General features: G+C 41.5%; 1 protein-coding gene across 9 annotated transcripts in view; it reads right to left on the reverse strand.

Moving 5' to 3' along the window:
- RAPGEF4 (Rap guanine nucleotide exchange factor 4) overlaps positions 1 to 20,940 on the reverse strand; it is a 251,957-nt gene that overhangs the window by 59,688 nt on the left and 171,329 nt on the right. For all 9 annotated transcript variants that reach the window (XM_033947094.1, XM_033947091.1, XM_033947092.1 and 6 more), the window contains one exon: positions 19,719 to 19,797. In XM_033947094.1, the coding sequence (XP_033802985.1) occupies positions 19,719 to 19,797 (79 nt within the window). The remainder of the gene's footprint in view (positions 1 to 19,718; positions 19,798 to 20,940) is intronic.

Genomic DNA, 20,940 nt, shown 5'->3' on the forward strand with positions numbered 1-20,940 from the left:
GTCTTTTAACCAGCTCACAGTAGGGCTGCCGACTGGATCTAGATTCACCCAGCAAAGTTGACCCAGAATTAGATAAACCATAGGTGAACCTGGATCCAGTTGATAACCTTAGTTCTCAGTCCACAATACATCGCTGCCTCCTAATCCATGTCTTTGTAATTTTCTCAAGAGTCTGTCAGAGGAGCTTTGTGAAATGTGTTCTGGAAATTCAAATAACTGCTGTATATTAACCAGTTCTCATCAGCTATCATTGCTCCCCTCAAGTCCGCTCTGCTGTCACTCTAACACCATCTTTGTCATTATAGATTAAACTAGAGAACAAGACAAAACAGGTTTGAACTTTTTGCTCTCTATCATTCTGTGGAGCTGGAATGACATCTAGTGGTCAAATCATGTCATTTTCTTCAAAAAGGGCTGAAAGGGTTGCTGCCCTAAAAAACCAGATGGTAAGTACAGGTACTGGAATCACATATCAGTCCCCACCCTCCTAATTAAAAAACAGAGAACAGGGGAAGTATAGGGACTTTTAGCACCACAGATAAAAAGTGGTGAACCTGCTAAAGAAGTGAAGGTTGTTCACGCTTGAAGTTATTTAATCTGGCACTTTTTCTTACAATAATATATATAGTATTTAGGTAATTCTTTAAATGATTGCCACACATCTTGGCATATAATTTACACAGAAAATGTTGCCTAACCTCCACATTTGATTAATCCCTTTTAGTTTTACAGATGCAGTGTTTTTCCACTGGGCTTAGGATGGCAGACGGAAGTTATGAAACAGCCACACCAGTGGCAGAACTACAACAGACCATAAGTTTCCCTTCGTTATGTCTTTCTACATTTGCATAAACACATAGCTAGCCTTTGTTTTATCAAAGGTAAATAACAAATTAGCAGTTAGGAGTTTCCGATGTGCTATATAGCATTAGCAGAGCACTGACATCGTTAACATGCAATAGGTCCCACTGCATAAATTCGGACCAGTGGTAACACACACTAATAGTGCTAGCAAGTAGTAACATAGTAGATATTTGCAAATAAAGATCTGCATGGTCCATCCAGTCTGCCCAACATCACATTCTTTTATTTTTTTTAACTTTATTTAGTTTTTAATGCCAACAAAAAGTGCAATACAATTTATATACAAATAATGATAATCAACCAAGCACTTATAATAAATCAGTATCTATACAAAAGATAAAAATTCCCTCCCCCATCCATCATTACCATCAGAAATAATGCCAAAACAAAAGATATACCCCTCCTCCCGCTCCCACCCCCTGGATGTGTGGGTGAAAAACAACGGAAAATAAAGATAAAGATAAAAGACAACTATAGCAAATCTACAAAAGACGTGAATGGACCAACAATAAAAAATCTGTCTGGCACTGTCTTTGTGTCCCAACTACTGGAGTTACCATCTAAACTCGCTTCAACCTGTCCTGATCTTACCGCATACGAGAGAGAGACCGTAGCTCGGCACTGGCCTTAGTTCCCTACACATGGTTGCACATGTTAGAAAGTCTAACTGTATGTTTCCAGAAGGATGAAATTGGACCTGCATGATTTTAATTACTTCTGGAGATTCATGTCTGTAATAATATACTTTATGAAGGAGTAGTCAGAGGTCCCTAGGACATTTAGGGTTTCTTTTACGAAGGTACGCTAGCATTGTTAGTGCATGCACTGGATTAGCGCGTGCTAGCTGAAAAAGTACCGCCTGCTCAAGAGGAGGCGGTAGCGGCTAGCGTGTGCGGCATTTTAGCGAGCGCTATTCTGCGCATTAAGGCCTTAACGCGCCTTCGTAAAAGGAGCCCTTAAATTCCATCCCACTTTGCACTACCAAAGTTTATATTGTCTCCAGCCCACCAGTGCTCATACTTTTGCTTCTGATTCTGCCACTGACACAAAAGTAAAGGTGGGATCATGCTAATGAAAGGCAGGATTGTGCACTAGTAGAGGATGGTAGAGGCAGGATCATATCCCAATAGTTGAAAATTAAGCCAGGCAGCCTTCTACAGTCTGTGCCCTGAAAATGGCTAACTTCTGTATGGTCAGCTTTCAAATATTCCACTATAAATTCGGAACTATTAAGAATCCACTTAAATATTTAGGTCCCGAATTCAAAATCGAGTATCCAACTTTCTTTTAGGTTTACGAGAAAACCTCAGCCCCACCGCTTTAATGAATTTTGGCAGCAGGAAGACTTACATGGCTCTCATCATCAGTTTTCACACCCGTAATTCTAATTTTCAATTGTTTAGTAGTTATCTTTATTCTTAACTCTAATGAAAATCCCATATAATTAGTATATAAAAACTTAAGCCACTTGTCTTTAGGCTAACATGACTCGGGAGAGACGACGACCCGACATGTTTCGTACGCCTGTGCTTTATCAAGGGTCTCCCGAGGGTTTCGCTGTCATCCGACTCTCTTTATTGCTCTCCTAAGCACACCGATCTAGGCATATAACTTTATATAACATTTATAAAATCTAGGCCTATATGTGCAGCTTAGCGAACACAGTCAGTTACGCATCCTCCTGCACATTTATGGAACCACAGTTCTGCAAAGTCTACAGATTTGCCAAGCGGGTGAGATTTTTTCAAAGAGATTTATGGCACACTCCCACCCTCGCCCTACTCCACCCAGCCTCACCCATGGCCCTATGCCAGCTCCATCCAGCCCCACTCACAGCTCCACCACTGGCACAGTTTAACCCCTGACCCATGGCACTAGAAGTTGCCTCCTCTTAAGAACATAAGAGTTGTCATACTGGAGCAGATCAAAGGTCCATCAAGCCTGTTTCCAACGGTGGCTAACCCAGGGCAAGTACCTGGCAAGGTCCCAAAAACCCAGCAGCAGCAGGAGATGCCTTAATAAATCTTCCTCTCCTGCTGCTGCAGAACCAGTCCCACAGCGCTTACTGTGCTGTCTACTGCTGCTCCAGAAGGCGGAAACTGCTCAGAGGGAGAGTGGGAGCAGACCTGCTAATTGTGGGAGACTTGACAGGTCTGAGTCTGTAGCGGGTAAAACTGCAGTTGGTGCACAGTATCAGGTTATAAAAGTATTCTATAACAGAATCCAGATGTATAGGTGCTGGTATAGAATAGACTTTGTTAGTAAATGCAGCAACATATACAACCTTATAGCTGACCAAGGGACCCGACACGGTCCGTGTTTCGGATAACACGCCTTCCTCAGGGGTCCATGGTGGTTAAGGTATAAAGCAAACACACGCCAATCACGATCAAATGGGGTCAAGCAAGTCTTACACCATGACAAAAAAAGGTCGGGTCCCTTGGTTGGCTATAAGGTTGTATATGTTACTGCATTTACTAATAAACAACGCCTGCATCTTGTACATTATCTGCAGTCTGTTCGTTGTTTTCTGATTGCTGTTGTTTACTGCAGACTACGTTGGATTTTCTTTCTCCCTTTTATAGAATAGACTTTCACATGGGACACTGGAGTGCCTAAAAGGAGACACACACTTACTGAATTGTCCCCCCCAGCGCAATACTCTTCCACTGAGCCATCAAGTCAACTTCAAAATCTAGTGAAATTTGATCACTGTACTATGGGCTCCTTTTACGAAGCCGCGTCAGCGGTTTAACGCGCGTAATAGCGCACGCCAATTTGCCGGCCGCGCTCGCCGCTACCGCCTCCTCTTGAGCAGGCGGTAGTTTTTCGGCGAGCGCGGGAGGGTTAGCGCACGCTAAAAATGTGCGTGCGATAAAAGCATGCTAATGTGGCTTCGTAAAAGGAAGCCCCTTTTTTCCCCCGCAATGCAATTTTATAGGATACAATGGTGCTGAATAGGTGAATTAGACCATTTTAACACAAAATAAAATTTCCATTAAATTTTAGGTGAGAACGTTTTGGGCTTTGTAACTTTCAAAATTAAAAAAAAAAAAATGGTATAAATCAGCCACCACAGGGTCTCAGAAAGCTAATTTGCACGATTCTGCCTTCACACTGAAAAAATTGTAGCTTTACAGGCAAGTTGCACAGAGGCGCAAGGTCCCCCCACATCACAGGGCCTGACACAGTTGCCCTACTTTCCCAAGTCTGCTCACTGCTATTTATGACAATGTGCTCTGAAGATGAGAGGTCAGGTGCAAAGAGCCTTTTATTGCAGCCTTCAGGGTTCTCGCCCCTCCCAATTAAACTCTGCCCTTCTATAACCCAGGAGCTACCATAACAGAAGGACTCGATAGACTGACGCGTGCCAGATCAAACAGATAGATCTTAACTGTTGTACAATAGCCATAATTAGGGGAGTGTGTGGCGCAGTGGTTAAAGCTCCAGCCTCAGCACCCTGAGGTTGGGGGTTTAAACCCACGCTGCTCCTTGTGACCCTGGGCAAGTCACTGAATCCCCCCATTGCCCCAGATAGATTGTGAGCCTGCCAGGACAGATAGGGAAAAATGCTTGGGTACCTGAATAAATTCATGTAAACCGTTCTGAGCTCCCTTGGGAGAACGGTATAGAAAATTGAATAAATAAATAAAATAAATAATTTCCCCCTACCCAGGAGCCCAGTACATATTATAGAACTGACCCCAGGTCACCTACCTACATGGTACTGTACGCGACAGGCTAATCAATCCTAAGATTTCTTGGATTCTGGGCTCCTAAGACTTTGAACATTTATTATACTGAAGATAGGAATTCTGTTGGAAAATCTGAACACTGTTTATTGCCAGAGTTAAAGAAGAACACTAAATCACAGCCTTGTAAGTGAAAACCACAGTGCAAGTCAAATTTTATTTAAAGTTCTAGAATTAAGTTTAATATTCACTGAGACACTTTCCTCACGCAGTCTACTTTTCCAGCACTGTAATTATTTCATATACTTTTACCTACTCATTATCTGACTCACCACAGGCACCTTTAATTTTTTTGTATTTTTTTTTTTTCTGCTCATTTACTTATTTTTAATTTCACTAATGACAGCTCATGGTATTAATATTATCACAGTGAAGGTAAGCAAAACACTCTTAGGAATGAGCATGCATTCCAAAGATCCACCACAGCTTACAAAGACTGTAATGCTGGATATAATAAGTGCACTGGTAATAGGCTGGGAGGCGACTGGGGCAATTCAATAAACTCGCACCTAGAGCTATGTACCACTTACGCATGCCAATGTTGCTTTCAATTGGTGTTTTTGCACTTAAGTGCACCATGTGCTATTCTATAAAGTAAGAGCATGGAAGGGCCATGGACTTAATGCTAACTAATGAACTTATAGAATACTATCAGTTATGTAATGTAATGTAATGTAATTTATTTCTTATATACCGCTACATCCGTTAGGTTCTAAGCGGTTTACAGAAAATATACATTAAGATTAGAAATAAGAAAGGTACTTGAAAAATTCCCTTACTGTCCCGAAGGCTCACAATCTAACTAAAGTACCTGGAGGGTAATAGAGAAGTGAAAAGTAGAGTTAGAGGAAAAATAAAAATAAAATAAACATTTTAACAAGACAGCATTGATCTAAATACTTTGGAAGGTAGAAGAGAGGAGAGAAAGGAATAGAAGCAGAAGGGGGAGCCGTTGAACAATAGAATTCTGGAGAAATTTAATTGATAGAAATAGAACAAAACAAAGACAAAAGGCAAAACAATAGATAAGATTAAAGATAAATCATAAGCTGGAAAGAAAAATAAAATAAAACTTTGTCTTCAATCCACGGTTTCAGCGTCAGTGATAAAGTGGAGCAAGTAAGTTTAGGAGGAGCGATTGACGTTTCCAGAAAGGGCTTCTTCAGGGAAGAGACTTGGCAGACAGTCCCAGGATGCCTATGTCTCCTCCCCTGCGATGTTCTCCCATCCATGCATTCCCTCCCAGACACACTGCCCGTGCCCCAGCCGCTCCAAGGAGGCTGCCCCAGATGAGGCCCACGGTGAATGCAGGATTCTCTCCTCTGCGGGAAAGCCGCCCGGAGCCGACAGTCGATCTTCTTAGCGGATTGCATGGGGGGAAGAGTTCACACTCTTGGTAGGATCGGGTCTGTGTGCTCTCGGTGGCTGGTCTCGTTGCTGCTTAGGTGTAAAAGCAGTTGATCTCCACTGCTGCTGATATTTAAAAGCAGGCAGATTGATCTCTCCAATGGACTGCAGGGGGAGGAGTTCATTTTGTGTCATTTTGTATGCTTGGGTGCCACCATCCACACCTGCTATTGACCTACCCCCAAATTCTGTATACTCAGCCAGAGTTACGTGCACAAATCTGTGCACTTTGCACTGTGCACTTTGCTGACTGGCATATGCATCTTAACTGCTTAACAAGCTAATCAGCTTTAAGGCATCAGTTGGCTTAATATTGGAATATCTTTTGGATTCATTCACATTTACTAGTTCAAAACATTCCAGAAAATCTCATGCATTATTCACTTTTCCGTCTGCCAAGGGTTGCAAATTTAAAAGATTTCATCAGCGCCTTCTGTCCTTTCAAGCGGCATTATGGGACAAGGATTGGAATAATTTAATTATGTCTTCTGACACCTTCCAACAATTTTGGCGGGCCTTAAAAACATTTAAATCTTTTGGAAATTAGGTTAACCTTGCTTACTATATTCACTTTGTACACTTTTAATCTTTTGTGAACCGCATAGAGCTTAACGGTTTTGTGGTATAAAAGTGAGTTTTTATGATATGTTTATAACTGTCAATTAGCAAGCAATTAGTGGCACTAATTATAATGTATACACAAATTTTCTAGTGCATTCTAGTGCATGAATTTCAAAAGGGAGCATGGGTGGGACATGGCTATTCTTAAATTAGGAACAATGGCCCCGATTCTATAAATGGCACCTGTTGCTAGGTGCCTAAATTGCGGAGTCTGCCGAGTTTGGTGCCTAACCTCATTTTTTTCTTAATTGATTTATTTGGAGTGGTAATTGAAAGTGCCATTAAAAATTAATTCCCAAAAAAAAAAAAAAAAGATTGGGAGATATGTGTTTAACTTGGTAAGAACCATGTAGGCATCTACACTGTGGCATTGTTAGGGGGCAGAGTTTGGGCGTGGATTGCCTTAGGCGCTGGCAAATTAGGCCAAGAAAACCCTGGCCTAATATACTGGCACTTAACACTATGGGCTCCTTTTACAAAGGTGCGCAAATGTTTTTAGCGCATGCACCGGATTAGCGCGCGCTACCTGAAAAACTACCACCTGCTCAAGAGGAGGCAGTAGTGGCTAGAGCGTGCAGCATTTTAGTGCGAGCTATTCCACGCGATAAGGCCCTAACCAGGGCAGGATTAACCAATAGACCAAGTAGGCACATGCCTAGGGCCTGAAATGGTCAGGGGGGCCCGATGAAGGAGGGCATCAACATTGTTTTTTACAAATGGCGATGGTCCCCTCCAGCATCGATCAGCAACGCGCCCCCCCCATCAACAGAAAGTAAGACAAGCAAGCAACGCAGGTAAGAAAGGCAACGGGAACTGTAATTGTGCAAGCAGTGCTGCTTGCCCAAAGCTTCCCTCTAACGCAGCTTCCTGTTTCTGCCTGGGCGCATGGTGGGATGGGGCGGGGCAGGGGGCCCAGTGTACTTGTGTGCCTAGGGGCCCTCGACGAATTAATTCTGCCCTGGCCCTAACGTACTTTTGTAAAAGGAGCCCTATGACGACTACTGGTACCCAAGTAGAGTTAGGCACCAGTAGGTGTGATTCTACAAAGGGTACCTACATTTGATTGCTATGAGAACTTAAGAATAGCCTTACTGGTTCTGACCAATGATCCATTAAGCCAAGTAGCCTGTTTTCATGGTGACCAATCCAGGTCACGAATATCTGACCAAAACCCAAGGAGTAGCAACATTCCAGCATATCAAAGAATAGCAAGATTCTAGAACCTCAATGAGAGCAACATTCCAGAACTGAGATTGTGATGTCATAATGCCTTATTCCACAGTGCCTCAGAGCCAACCTCATCAGTGATCTTATAATGGCTTAAAAGTCCTATACTTGGCTCAGGTAAGAACATAAGAATAGCCTTACTGGGTCTGACCAATGATCCATTAAGCCAGGGGTGTCCAATGTCGGTCCAAGAGGGCCGCAGTCCAGTCGGGTTTTCAGGATTTCCCCAATGAATATGCATTGAAAGCAGTGCATGCAAATAGATCTCATGCATATTCATTGAGGAAATCCTGAAAACCCGACTGGACTGCGGCCCTCGAGGACCAACATTAGACACCCCTGCATTAAGCCAATTAGCCCGTTCTCACGGTGGCCAATCCAGGTCACGAGTACCTGGCCAAAACCCAAGGAGTAGCAACATTCCATGCTACCGAGCCAGGGCAAGCAGTGGCTTCCCCCATGTTTTTCTCAATAACAGGCTAAGGACTTTTCCTCCAAGAACTTGTCCAAACCTTTCTTAAAACCATGACATGAAGTAAGCACTATTTTTCAAACTGCCTACCAATTTAGGCACTGTTTATAGAATCAGGCTGAAAATCAGACAGGTGGCACTATTATCTCACTACCCCATCTCCTTATAAAGCAAAATGGAGAGACATTTTGGGGAAAATTCTATAAAAGGCGCCTAAAAAGAAGTACCTAACTTAATTAGTACATTGACTTCAATTAGTAGCTTTAATAAGCTCATAATTGAAAAAAAAAAAAATAAAAATTAATTGGGTGATAGGCACTTATATTCTTAGGCACAATTAGGTGCCCATCGCATGATGCCTAGTAGAACATAACTCTAAAGTAGGCGTGTTTAGGGGTAGAGAGGGTTCTAGAAAACCAATTCTACAAAACCCAAGAGAAAACACTGCAATATACATCAGTTCAAAGGTTCATTAACCATCACCCCCCCCCCCCACACACACACACACAATGCCTCCCAACCCCTCTATCAACTTATCCCAACAGTAAACTCAATCCATACATTCAACAGCCTCATGCAGGGATATACAACAAATATAACAAATATATGTCCAACACCCCCCCCAATTATACCATAGGTAAACGCACCCCAAATGTACAGTACCCCCTCTCTCCCATAGAATAGGAGGCTTGTGCCGGAAGACGTATGAGGAAAGACTGGAAGCCCTGAATATGTATACCCTAGAGGAAAGGAGGGACCGGGGAGCTATGGTTCAGACGTTCAAATATTTGAAGGGTATTAATGTAGAACAAAATCTTTTCCATAGAAAGGAAAATGGTAAAACCAGAGGACATAATTTGATGTTGAGGGGTGGTAGATTCAAGAGCAATGTTAGGAAATTCTACTTTACGGAGAGGGTGGTGGATGCATGGAATGTGCTCCTGAGAGAGGTGGTGGAGAGGAAAACGGTGACGAGTTCAAAGAAGCGTGGGATGAACACAGAGGATCTAGAATCAGAAAATAATATTAAATATTGAACTAAGGCCAGTACTGGGCAGACTTGCACAGTCTGTATATGGCTGTTTGGGGGAGGATGGGCTAAATAGAGCTTCCATGGCTGGGAGGGTTTAGATGGGATGGAGCAGGTTTTAACGGAGATTTCGGCAGTTGGAACCCAAGCACAGTATCGGGTAGAGCTTTGGATTCTTGCCCAGAAATAGCTAAGAAGAAAAAATTAAAAAAATTTAAATTGAATCAGGTTGGGCAGATTGGATGGACCATTTGGGTCTTTATCTGCCGTCATCTACTATGTTACTATGTAATCAGTGCCTAAAATAACATACGAAATACAAAGTCCCTATATCCCTCGCAAGCACACAGTTGCCAGCCTACAGAGTATCATATACCTTACGGAGACCCCATTCTCTCCCTGCAGAAGTAATACCCTTCCCCAATCTTCCTCCATCAACACTAAAAGCAACACTCAGACCCCCCAACCCCCTCAGTAAGCACCACCACCCTATCTGACCATCCACACTCACAAATCATTGAGAAATAAGCTACGTCCCTTCGGATATAAACTACTCAAGAAGGGACCACACACCTTCATGAAGGATGCTTTCCGCCTGTGTGAGCCCCTAGCCTCCCTGGCCTCCCAGATTTCCAAGGCATGCATTGCTGCTCTCCACTGCCAATAATTTGGGGTTCATGGGAGGTCCATATCTGCAATATACATTTTCTGGCAATAAAACACATTTTACGACATGACAACCGGGAATCTGGGGGCAGCTGTGCATAAACTCCCGGTAAATCAAGAACCAGTTGTGCCACTGTGCCTGGTATAGTGGTCTCAAACAATTTACCTATATATAATCCACAACATCCTTCCAAAAGCATTTTATAGGAGTGCAACACCAAAACATATGTCCTAACATCCCCTCTACCTGTCTACTTTTCAAACAACCCCTACCAATCTGCCCCCCACAATGCTGAAATTGCTTCAGGGAAAAATAAGCTCGATATAAAACTCTGTAATAATATTCCTGTAAGGTTGCACTTCGAGTTAAATCGGGAAGGCCCCTCAGGTTTCTCTGTAAGTCTCATGCACCTAATGACATTTGTAGATCCCTTTTCCATCCTCTTTAATACTGCTTGGCATCCTTCACTGGGCCTAACCTTTGAAGCTGTTTGTGTAGGCATGAAAGAGTAAGCCTATCCTTTGTATCAGCCCTGAAAAACCCACAAGTATTTTCCCATCCGTATACTAAAATGCTCCCAAGCCAAAGAGGCCCAAAAATGCTTAAGCAGACAATATTCAAATCTATTGCCCCACCAGGCACCCACCCTCCGCTGAATATCCTCAAGTGACTGTAGGGTCCCCTTATCCAACAATAGCTGTTCCATCCTCCAGATAACTTCCTGCTCCCAAGCGGCAAAAGCTCTGTTCTCCATACCTGGTATAAAAAGAAGATAGTCCCGTAAGGGAATCTGATCAGTTGCCTCTGAATCCCCACCCAGCCTTCCAACGTGCCATCGCCACATCCAATGCAATGAGTGCAATAATACACTATCCTTAAAATGGACAGGCACCTGGGCGCCAGAGAAAAGAAATAATAAGGTGCATAGTATGCTCATTCCATTGCCACCGGGGTAAAGCTCTCTGTCTGCAGGGTCCAGTCACCCAAGTGCCGAAGCAAACAAGCATAATTGTATAATTGCATATCTGGAAACCCCCAGACCCCCAAGTTGCCATCCCCCAATCAAATAGCTAAACCTTAACTTTGATTTCTTCCCTCCCCAGCAAAACTTAGTAAACATGCTATTCAACTTAATAACATCCTTTTTAAGCAAATGCGGCGGAACCATTTATAACAAGTAAAGCCATTTCGGGAGAATCATCATATGTATTAAATTGACTCTGCCCAACAAAGCAACAGGCAACGAACGCCACCAGTCCAAGAGCCTGCTCGTATTATGCAATTGCTGAGGTACGTTCAGTTTATACAATTGCAACACCCTCATCGCCAGCTGCACACCCGAATAAGTAAATGAAGTCTCCGCCCACTTCAACGGAAACTCCACTGTCCAGGTGTGACACACCTCCTCCAAAGAGGGCAGTGCCTCACACGTGTCAAGATTTATATACATGCCTGCAAAATCCCCATATTCCCGAAATAGGTCCAACAGGTATGTGAGGAAAGTGTCTGGGAAAGTCAGATGTAATAAGTCATCCGTGTACGCCACCAGCTTAAACGTAGATACACCGACTCATATTCCCTCTATCAACAGCATAACATAAAATAATGTAGGCCTTTAAAATCCTGGCCAACATTACATGCGCCTAAGTTTAAGTTAGGCGTGATTCTGTAATAGGTGCCTAAAAGTGATTGACAAGAGATAGGTGCCTATCTTTTTAGACACCATTTATAGAATTTCCCCCATACTGTAGTTCCCTATGGTGTCTTTATAAAATATTAAGTCTTATATATAAGAGCCGCCGTTGTATATTTAATCAAATTATACCTTATATTGTCTTACTGCTATCTCATCAAAGGCAGATGGTAAGTATAATTAATGTTCTCAAAAGTAATCAATATTCTTACTTGAATTTCTTAATTGTATGGACATTCAGACTGCAGCCGAGTACCACGCTACTGGTTGCTTTTACTCTTCGTCGGTCCAACTTTTATTATTATTCCTTTAAATTCATTTATTAATCTTCTTATTTGTTTTTTACTTTTTATAAGAACATAAGCAATGCCTCCACTGGGTCAGACCCGAGGTCCATCGTGCCCAGCAGTCCGCTCACGCGGCGGCCCAACAGGTCCAGGACCTGCGCAGTAGCTCCCTATCTATACCCCTCTATCCCTTTTTCCAGCAGGAAATTGTCCAATCCTTTCTTGAACTCCAGTACCGTACTCTGTCCTATTACGTCCTCTGGAAGTGCATTCCAGGTGTCCACCACACGCTGGGTAAAGAAAAACTTCCTAGCATTTGTTTTGAATCTGTCCCCTTCCAATTTTTCCGAATGCCCTCTTGTTCTTGTATGTTTTGAAAGTTTGAAGAATCTATCCCTCTCTACCATTTTCCATATATTGATATCAAACAGAAGAACGTCACTTAGCTTTATAGTGAACTGTCCTTCATTCACCTCTCCCGACATGCATGTTTCATAATGAAACCTTTCTTCAGGATCGAGGGAAACTACGAAGAAACAATATAAATACTTCGCTGTTCCTTACTTTCTTATGTACGGTTAGACACAATTAACAACAGACTATGCCTCTAGTATATATTAAAATAAACTAAAAAGTTGGACCGACGAAGACTAAAAGCAACCAGTAGCGTGGTGCTCGGCTGCAGTCTGAAGGTCCATACAATTAAGAAATTCAAGTAAGAATATTGATTACTTTTAAGAACATTAATTATACTTGACATCTGCCTTTAATGAGATAGCATTAAGACTATATAAGGTATAATTTATAAAATATCAGACACACAATGCTTCAACAGACACTGCGATTGGTCGTTATCTGGTTTTCACATACTGTTACACTTTTATCATTACTTGTTTCATTACTCTTAAACATCCAATGGGCAGCATAATCATTTTCATCTCCATAAAACTTTTTCATTTTATGTTTTCTTAAATTACACAGGCCAACAAAAAAAATGTTCTTGGTGCCTTTGGTTTTTGACCTCTTCCTTGAGTTATTTAGGGCTCTGATTCATAAAATTACGCTGGATAAACCACATCAGCTCTGGTTTCTTAGATATGGTTATGGGATAGTAGATATGCCTTTGAGATAATTGAGCCAAACATGAACACTGGGCAAAAAAAGAATGGCCTCTGAGAGTATATATGGTGGTTGGAGGACAAAATGTAATCAATGAACCTTTAGAAGCATAAGATAGAATCATACTGCCACCACTAGAGGCTTGCTGAAACAATTTGAAAAGGTTGGTCTGTGCATTGAATACACGTGAGCGCATATTACATTACATTACATTACTGACTTCTATTCCGCCTGTACCTTGCAGTTCTAAGCGGATTACATCAGAAGATAACTGGACATTTCCAGGAACAAAAGTTACAATTAAGAGAACTGGACAGTTCCAGGAAAAAGTTACAATTAAGGAGCTGGTTACATTATACAACCTGGACTTACCATAGAAAAACTGAAGGCAGGAATTTTCGATGGTCCACATATCAGATAAATTGAATCATGTGCCTAGCCTTCATTTATTTTTGTTGTGAAAAACTTTCTTGGCAACATGAAGGCAGACAGCTACACACAATTAGTAGAGGATATGTTCTTTCATTTCAACAGGCTTGGCTGTAACATGAGTGTTAAAGGTCCATTATCTGCAGAGTTACTTAGATCGCTTTCCAGAGAACCTTGGTGACTTAAGCGAAGAGCAAAATGAAAGATTTCACTAAGACATAAAAACAATGGAAGCCAGATACCAAGGAAGATGGGATGCACACATGATGGCTGACTACTGTTAGAATCTTATGTGGAATTGTCCTGACAGAGCCCACTCTCGGAAGTCTTACAAAAGAAGCTTCTTATGTATTGAATTACTGGAAAGTTTGTATCATAAACTTGTGTTTTTGGTATGAAATAAGTAGATTTTCATGTTGTACATGTTTCTTTTCATTTTTAATATGCTTTTTTCATGCTTAAATGATATTAATTTAAACACTACATTAAAATATCCTGATTTTTTTAAATGGGCGAGCAGGGTGAAGAGTGGTATATGGCATATATTCTATATCTCAAAAACTAGAGCTGATAGGAGAAAACTGGTGCCATTTTTGGAATCAGCAGGTCAAATATACTCAGAAATAAATCTAACATTTGAGGTACTAAAATGAGTGTTGGCCAGTGTTATTTTTAATTTTCTCTAATGTATCCTTGAGATTATGATGTTGCTTTTAACATTCCTCAGCTGGGTTCCCATTTTTCAATTTTTTCAGCTCATTATCAAGATATTCTCTCTCTTTAATGGCTGCTCTGCGTTTTTCATTGATCAAAAGCATTAAATCTAATGAACATTTAAGATCCTGTTCCAATGATCTACAAATTCAGGATCATCCTTAAAAATATTAAACGGATACAATAAAGAAGGATTGAATTTGAGATAACACTAATCGAATGGGTTGCACTTTATAAAATTAAAGAGAGAGGTTTTTTTTAAAAAAGGACCAATGAATGAGAGCTGCATCTTAATTTCGTATATTGAGATAAATCAAAAATCTTGTTGGGAAGGTGTCTGACGTCCTTTTTCCTCTTTGAATTTTGATTAAAAAGTTAACACAGTGTTTGTTGAAGCATTATGGGCTCCTTTTTCAAAGGTGCGTTAGGGCCTTAACGCTCGGAATAGCGCGTGCTAAAATACCACGCGCACTAGCCACTACTGCCTCCTCTTGAGCAGGCGGTAGTTTTTTGGCTAGCACATACTATAGCGTGCGCTAATCCAGTGCGTGCGCTAAAAACGTGTCTCATTTTTAGATTGTTAGACTTCAGGAGTGGCACCTAGCCATTGTTTTTTTAATGGCCTTTATAAAATATCCCACAAATGTGCCTATTTGCCCTTCCTACCTAGGTGACTTATTAGAAAAGTACCCTCTAAAAATCTAAGGGCTCTTTTTACAAAGCCGTGCTAGCGGTTTTATCGCACGCACCAGATTAGCGCGCGTTATAGCGCGTGCTAGCCAGAAATCTACCACCTTCTCAAAAGAAGGTGGTAGCGGCTAGCGCGTGCGGCAATCTAGCACACGCTATTCCACGCGTTAAGGCCCTAGCGGTGCTTTGTAAAAGGAGCCCTAAGAGTAAAACCAGGATTACGACATACTGGGGAAAATCACAGAGCTGCACTTGCAAATACATTCAAAACATAAGAACATAGAACATAAGAAACACCTTCACCGGATCAGACCGAGGTCCATCTAGTCCGGCGATCCGCACACGCAGTGGCCCATTTAGGTACTCCTATATGGAGACCCGGATTTACCGTATCTCTCAATATGATATGCAAGAAGGAAGGCATCTAACTTGCGCTTGAATCCCAGTACAGTAGTCTCCTCCACAACCTCCTCCGGGAGTGCATTCCAAGGATCCACCACGTGCTGTGTGAAAGAAAACTTCCTGACATTTGTCTTGAACTTGCTGCCACTCAGTTTCAGGCTATGACCTCTTGTCCGTGTCACATGTGAAAATGTCAGTAATGCTGCTTCTTGGTCTATTTTATCAAATCCTTTTAATATTTTGAAAGTCTCAATCAAATCCCCTCTCAGTCTTCTCTTCTCAAGGGTAAACAGTCCCAGTTTCCTGAGTCGATCTTTGTTTGCAAAAGTGTTTGCAATGTAAACCTCTAGAGCTTTTAAGACTCGAGTAGTAGAACACAGATCTTGCATGAAACATAAAAGACTAGAAGCTTCTATGGTTTAACATTGTGTGGCTCTGGAGCATCATTTTATGGATTTGAGATTTGTTGTCATTGAACAGCTGTTGCAGGGTAAGAGGGGGGAATTATAAAAAGAAGTTACGACAATGTGAACAATTTTGGATTTTTAAATTGCAATCTCTTGAACCTCTTGGGTTAAATAACACTATTGACTGGCTATTATTATTATTTTTTTTTTTTTTTTTCGTTCTTCAGTAGCTTCTTTTCTTTTGTTGATTTTTGAGACTGTTTAATATCAGTTCTTTGTGATATAATTCATTTTTATTTGTTACTGATTGGTTCTTTTGGAAACAAAACTGCCCGCCCCTTTTTGAGCATGGGTGTAGGAGTAATTCTTCTTCACAACGGCAGCAAATGTGCGTTTTTCTCAGCTTCCTTCTTTCCTGAAGCAGCAGAATTCAGTGAAACAAGGTCCTTGTTGAAGGGGGAAGAAAGTGAATAGCTCCTAGACTTTAGTTGGAATACAAATTCACTGTGGGACAGCGTATTTGTAGACACAAGTGGATCCCTTGAGAGCACATGGCTGCAACCGTCTGGAGATAAGTACTGTTGGAGCTTTTCTACATTTATATTCATATTTTCTACATTTATATTTATATTTGTGATTTTGATTTTGTTTCCTTGTTACTATTCCTTGTTTGCCAGCACTAAGTTTTGGGAATTTTGGGAACAATTATGCTCATTCAGTGGGTGTAACCGTAGGTTTTTCTCAGTGGGCCCTTTGAGTTCTTTTACTGCGGTTTCTCCCCCGGGTAGAGGAGCCTATGATCTAATTACTTTGGAGCCTTTTATGGCTTAATGTTCAGCTGAGCTTATGTCTCTGCTTGAGTGTTCTGAGGCTCGTCTTTATAATTATTGTGGTTCCGTTTCTCTGACTAGTCTTGGCAAACGTTTACCTGCCAAGTAAGTGGATACATTAAGTAGTGATTTTTGGTAGTCAAACCGTTTTTAGATTTACTGAACTGTAAAACTACCATTATTTTGGAAAAAAAAAAAAAAAAAGGGAGGTACCAGCGTACTGTTAATGATGTCATAGTGATGTAGACTTTTGTCTGCAGAGCAATATTGGAGGCCTATCACAAGCTCCACCCAAAACCAGAAACAATTGCTGAACTCAAGGAAGCACTGCAGATGATTTGAGACAGGGACCAATTGACTAAAGGCTTGTGCTTTCCTCATGGTTCTGTACTGTCCCCCTTGCTAATATCTTCCTTAGTCCATTAGCTCTGCATATGTATCTTTTGATATTAAATTTTTCATCTATGCCGAAGATATTCTTTTGGTCTATCCCAGTGTCTTGCAAACTTTGTCAAGCTGCAGCACCCACTGCTCTAAAAAAAATTGTGCTGAAAGCTTCTGCAATGCAAAGCCATTTTGAGAAAGTTGTTTTGGGGGCAAGTACACAGCATCCTTTGAATTTCCACAACCCTCAGAAATATAGGATCCTTAGCAGCACTCAAAAAAAAAATCCAAGTCCTCTAAACAGAAAACAAAATCTAGTTCCTTAACAATTACAATTGCAAGCAGTACATGTAGCCAGTAGGGGGCAGCCTGATTAAGGACAGTAAATGCTGAATGTGAATCACAAGGAGGAAACTAGCATACAGTATACAGTACATCAGTGTTATTTGCTTGTCATTTTCATGGCAGATAAACATTTCAGATTTACTCATTCAACTGCTAGTGGGTTACAGTGAAAAGCAACAAGAACATTTGTTTATTTTTATTTCATAAAATTATTTCATAATATTCACTGTCAGCCTATGGTCAATCATTCTGTATTTAAACAGGCTGTCTGAATTGACTGGTTCCATACCAGTTTATATATAAAGTATTCTATAAGATATACTGGATACCAAATTCCCAGCTACAATCTGTAGCTCTCTGCCAAAGAGAGAGGAGAATACCGGACAAATCTAAGAACCCTGGATAGAGTCCTTATACTATAGCCCAAATTTGGCACATTCTAATTGAATTGGAAAAGACCACAAGAGGCAGAAGGAAGTCGCCAAGCCACACTAGAATTATGACCCAGCAGCCCAAGTTTATTACAGCAGTCACCATTCTGTGTGTGCAAGCAAGTTACTGAAGTTCCCTGTGCTTTTCTTTCACAATTAGATCCATTTTTTCCACACTTCTAACCAAGGCGAGTCACATATTTGCAACACAAACATTATGAGGGAAATTCTATAAATAGCGTCCCGATTGTACGCAACAGTAGGCATCCTATCGCTGTCTAACTAGCCAAATGGGACGCATGTTTTTAAAAAACAAAACCCAAGGCAGGCAGCCTACATTGTAGGTATTTTCGCGAGCCTAGGGAAGCATGAGGGGCAGCTTAAACTCACCCAAGGAGTGACCAAATCCTCCTGTTGCTACCCCTCTGAGACAACCCTCAGCAGGCGAGGTGCCCTCCTGCTGCTGCTCCACTCCCCGAAGATCACCGGCAGGAGAGATGCCCAGTCCCTCTTGCCTGAACCCCCTCTGAAGACATGGATGCCCCTCCCATAGAAGGGGCCTTAGATGTCTGGGCCAATTGGAATCTTAGGCCTCTCTCCCAGTGCATTCTGGCCTACGATGCCAATTGGTCAGATCCCTTAGGCTACCCCTAAGGAGTGGGGGTGACAGCAGGAGGGACTGGTCATTCCATCTGCCACAAGATGTCTCGGGAGGTGGCGGCAGGAGGAGTTAGGAACTCCTCCTGCTGGTTGTCTTTGTGGGGGGGATGGGTTTCCTGCTGCAGCCACTAAACTGATCACAGCATGGAGATTTCCTTGCTGCAATCGGTTCAGTGGCAAAGTGATTCTCTAACTGGTGCCTATGAAATGGACACCGGTTAGAGAATCAGAGTGGTTAGGAGTCTGTCCATTAGGACAGACACAATTCTATATAGGATGCCTGTATGCAATTCTCAAACGCTGCTTAGGCGGCTGCTGAGACTGGGTGTCCTATACAGAATCCGGCCCTATGAGTCAGGCCACAATGTGAATTATCTTCTAGGGCACTGTTTGCATTTATGGTGCTATGGAAATAGCAGAAACCCTTCCCTAAGCAGTGACCACAAGTCCAGATGTCTCTGTCAATTTTCATGATGACCACAGAAGTTCAGATGCTTATGGCAGAAACCTAGTGATCATGAAGACTGGTTTGTCCATTGCTGCTATGCCACAATTTAATCACTGATCATAACAAACAGCTAAACAGTCTAATAAATATTAAAGTTGTGATGTGAAGTGCTCATACCCACAACCTCAGTGCTTAGTGTTTAGTGAACATAGCAAAGGTTGCCAATGAGACCATCACAGCACCCACTGTCCTGACCGCCAGATAATAATTATTATATGTTATTAAACGATAACATCAAGAAAGTTTCAACTTATCTAAATATCCATGGTGGTAACACTGCTTCATCGGCACACCCTTATGAATACTGTTGTGAAAATAACTCCATAAGCTGCTCATATCAAGCCGCCCTCCCCTCCCCCCACCCCGACTTGAGTTTCGCCTACTGAACGTTTCAACAGGAGAGGACACTAAAAGAGTGAATAAACTAAAATAAACACAACTTACACACATACATTTAACAAACTTAAATTAATCTAACAGAACAAATTCTAAATACATTTTCACAGCTTCTGCTTCGTGGGTGCTGTGATGGTCCCGTTGGCAACCTTTGCTTTGTTCACTAAACACTCACGCACTCAGGTTGTGGGTCTGAGCATGTCACATCAAAATTTTAATATTTATTAGACTGTTTAGCTGTTTGTTATGATCTGTGATTAAATTGTAAGGTGGTTTGACTCACAGAACTTATTCATTTAACTTCCAATAGTTTGAGAGTTTGATATAACATAATCTATTTCACCCGTTTCCTAGAATGTAAAAGATGCCAGGTCAAAGGATATTGTGCCATCAAAGCTGGGCAAAGCTGGCTATTTGGCATAAAAACATAGTGCATCTGAACAAAATCATCTAAAACTGAATCTGTAGAGAGAAAGAACACAAAAACAGTTATGCAAAGTTCTTGAAAATACCTCAGAGGCAAATTTACAGTGCAAACACGGCACCAGATGGAGCAATGAAAATGTAGATTTGCAAAATAAGGGTTTTCAACTGGGGCAAAGCTTTGATGCATCTATTCCTCTGTTTGCCAAAGTGATCTAGAACGTGTGATTTGTTTGCTCTTTTTGAATTTCAGCATTGACCTATTAACAATACTGGGAGGCCAAATCAGAATTGGGATGTCCTTCTCATAATGTCCCCAAAAAAGGTCTATCTCACAGCCAATTCCAAACAGGAAAAAGTCCAGATTTTCTGAGTGAAAATGACTATGAGATGGACGTTTTTGTGCTAAGAATGTCCAATATGAAACATCTAACTTATGAACAGCAAAAATAAAACAAAACAAAACCAGGAAAAGGGACATCTGTCTGGCATTATTTTGAAAAAAATAGCCACAGAGATTTCCAGGCAGGGCAGAGGAATAGCCTAGTGGTGAGTGTACTGGACTTTAAACCAAGGGTCTCTGGTTTAAAATCCCACTTTAACTGTTTGTAATTGTGAGCCCTCCACTCACTGAAAAATACTTCTGTATCTGAATGTACCCCACTTATAGCCTTCAGGCTTGCAGGTGCATATATATTTAGGTACAGTAGGTATATTTCTGTTTCTGGAAGGCTCACAATTAATTTTTTTTTTTTTTTTAGTTAAAGTGAGATTTGAACCAAGGATCTTTGGTTTAATATCCAATGTACTAGCTTGCATCAGAATGCCTGTAATGCATAAAGCATGATTTTCCTTTCCAGTTTCACTTTCACGGGAGAGGGAGGGGAACAGTAACTACTGGGGTCACGCCTTAATTCCTGCAATGGTCAGCTGCTCAATCAGAGCACCGTTTTTTACACTGGACATGACTTGAAAGATTAAGTTTATTAAACAATTAAGTTAGACGCCTACATCTGCTAGGCGGACTTTATAGAATTCGCCATTAAGGGCTCATGTGCTAACCAGGTACTAATTGGTAGAGTGCAGCAATGTACCACCCACTTTGAGTTCAGGACCACTTAGCAGTGGTGTAACTTTGATCTGGCTGGCGAGGATCCTCAAACCCCTCCAGAACTCCTACCA

Source organism: Geotrypetes seraphini, chromosome 5, assembly GCF_902459505.1.
Source record: "Geotrypetes seraphini chromosome 5, aGeoSer1.1, whole genome shotgun sequence".
Taxonomy (NCBI): Eukaryota; Metazoa; Chordata; class Amphibia; order Gymnophiona; family Dermophiidae; genus Geotrypetes; species Geotrypetes seraphini.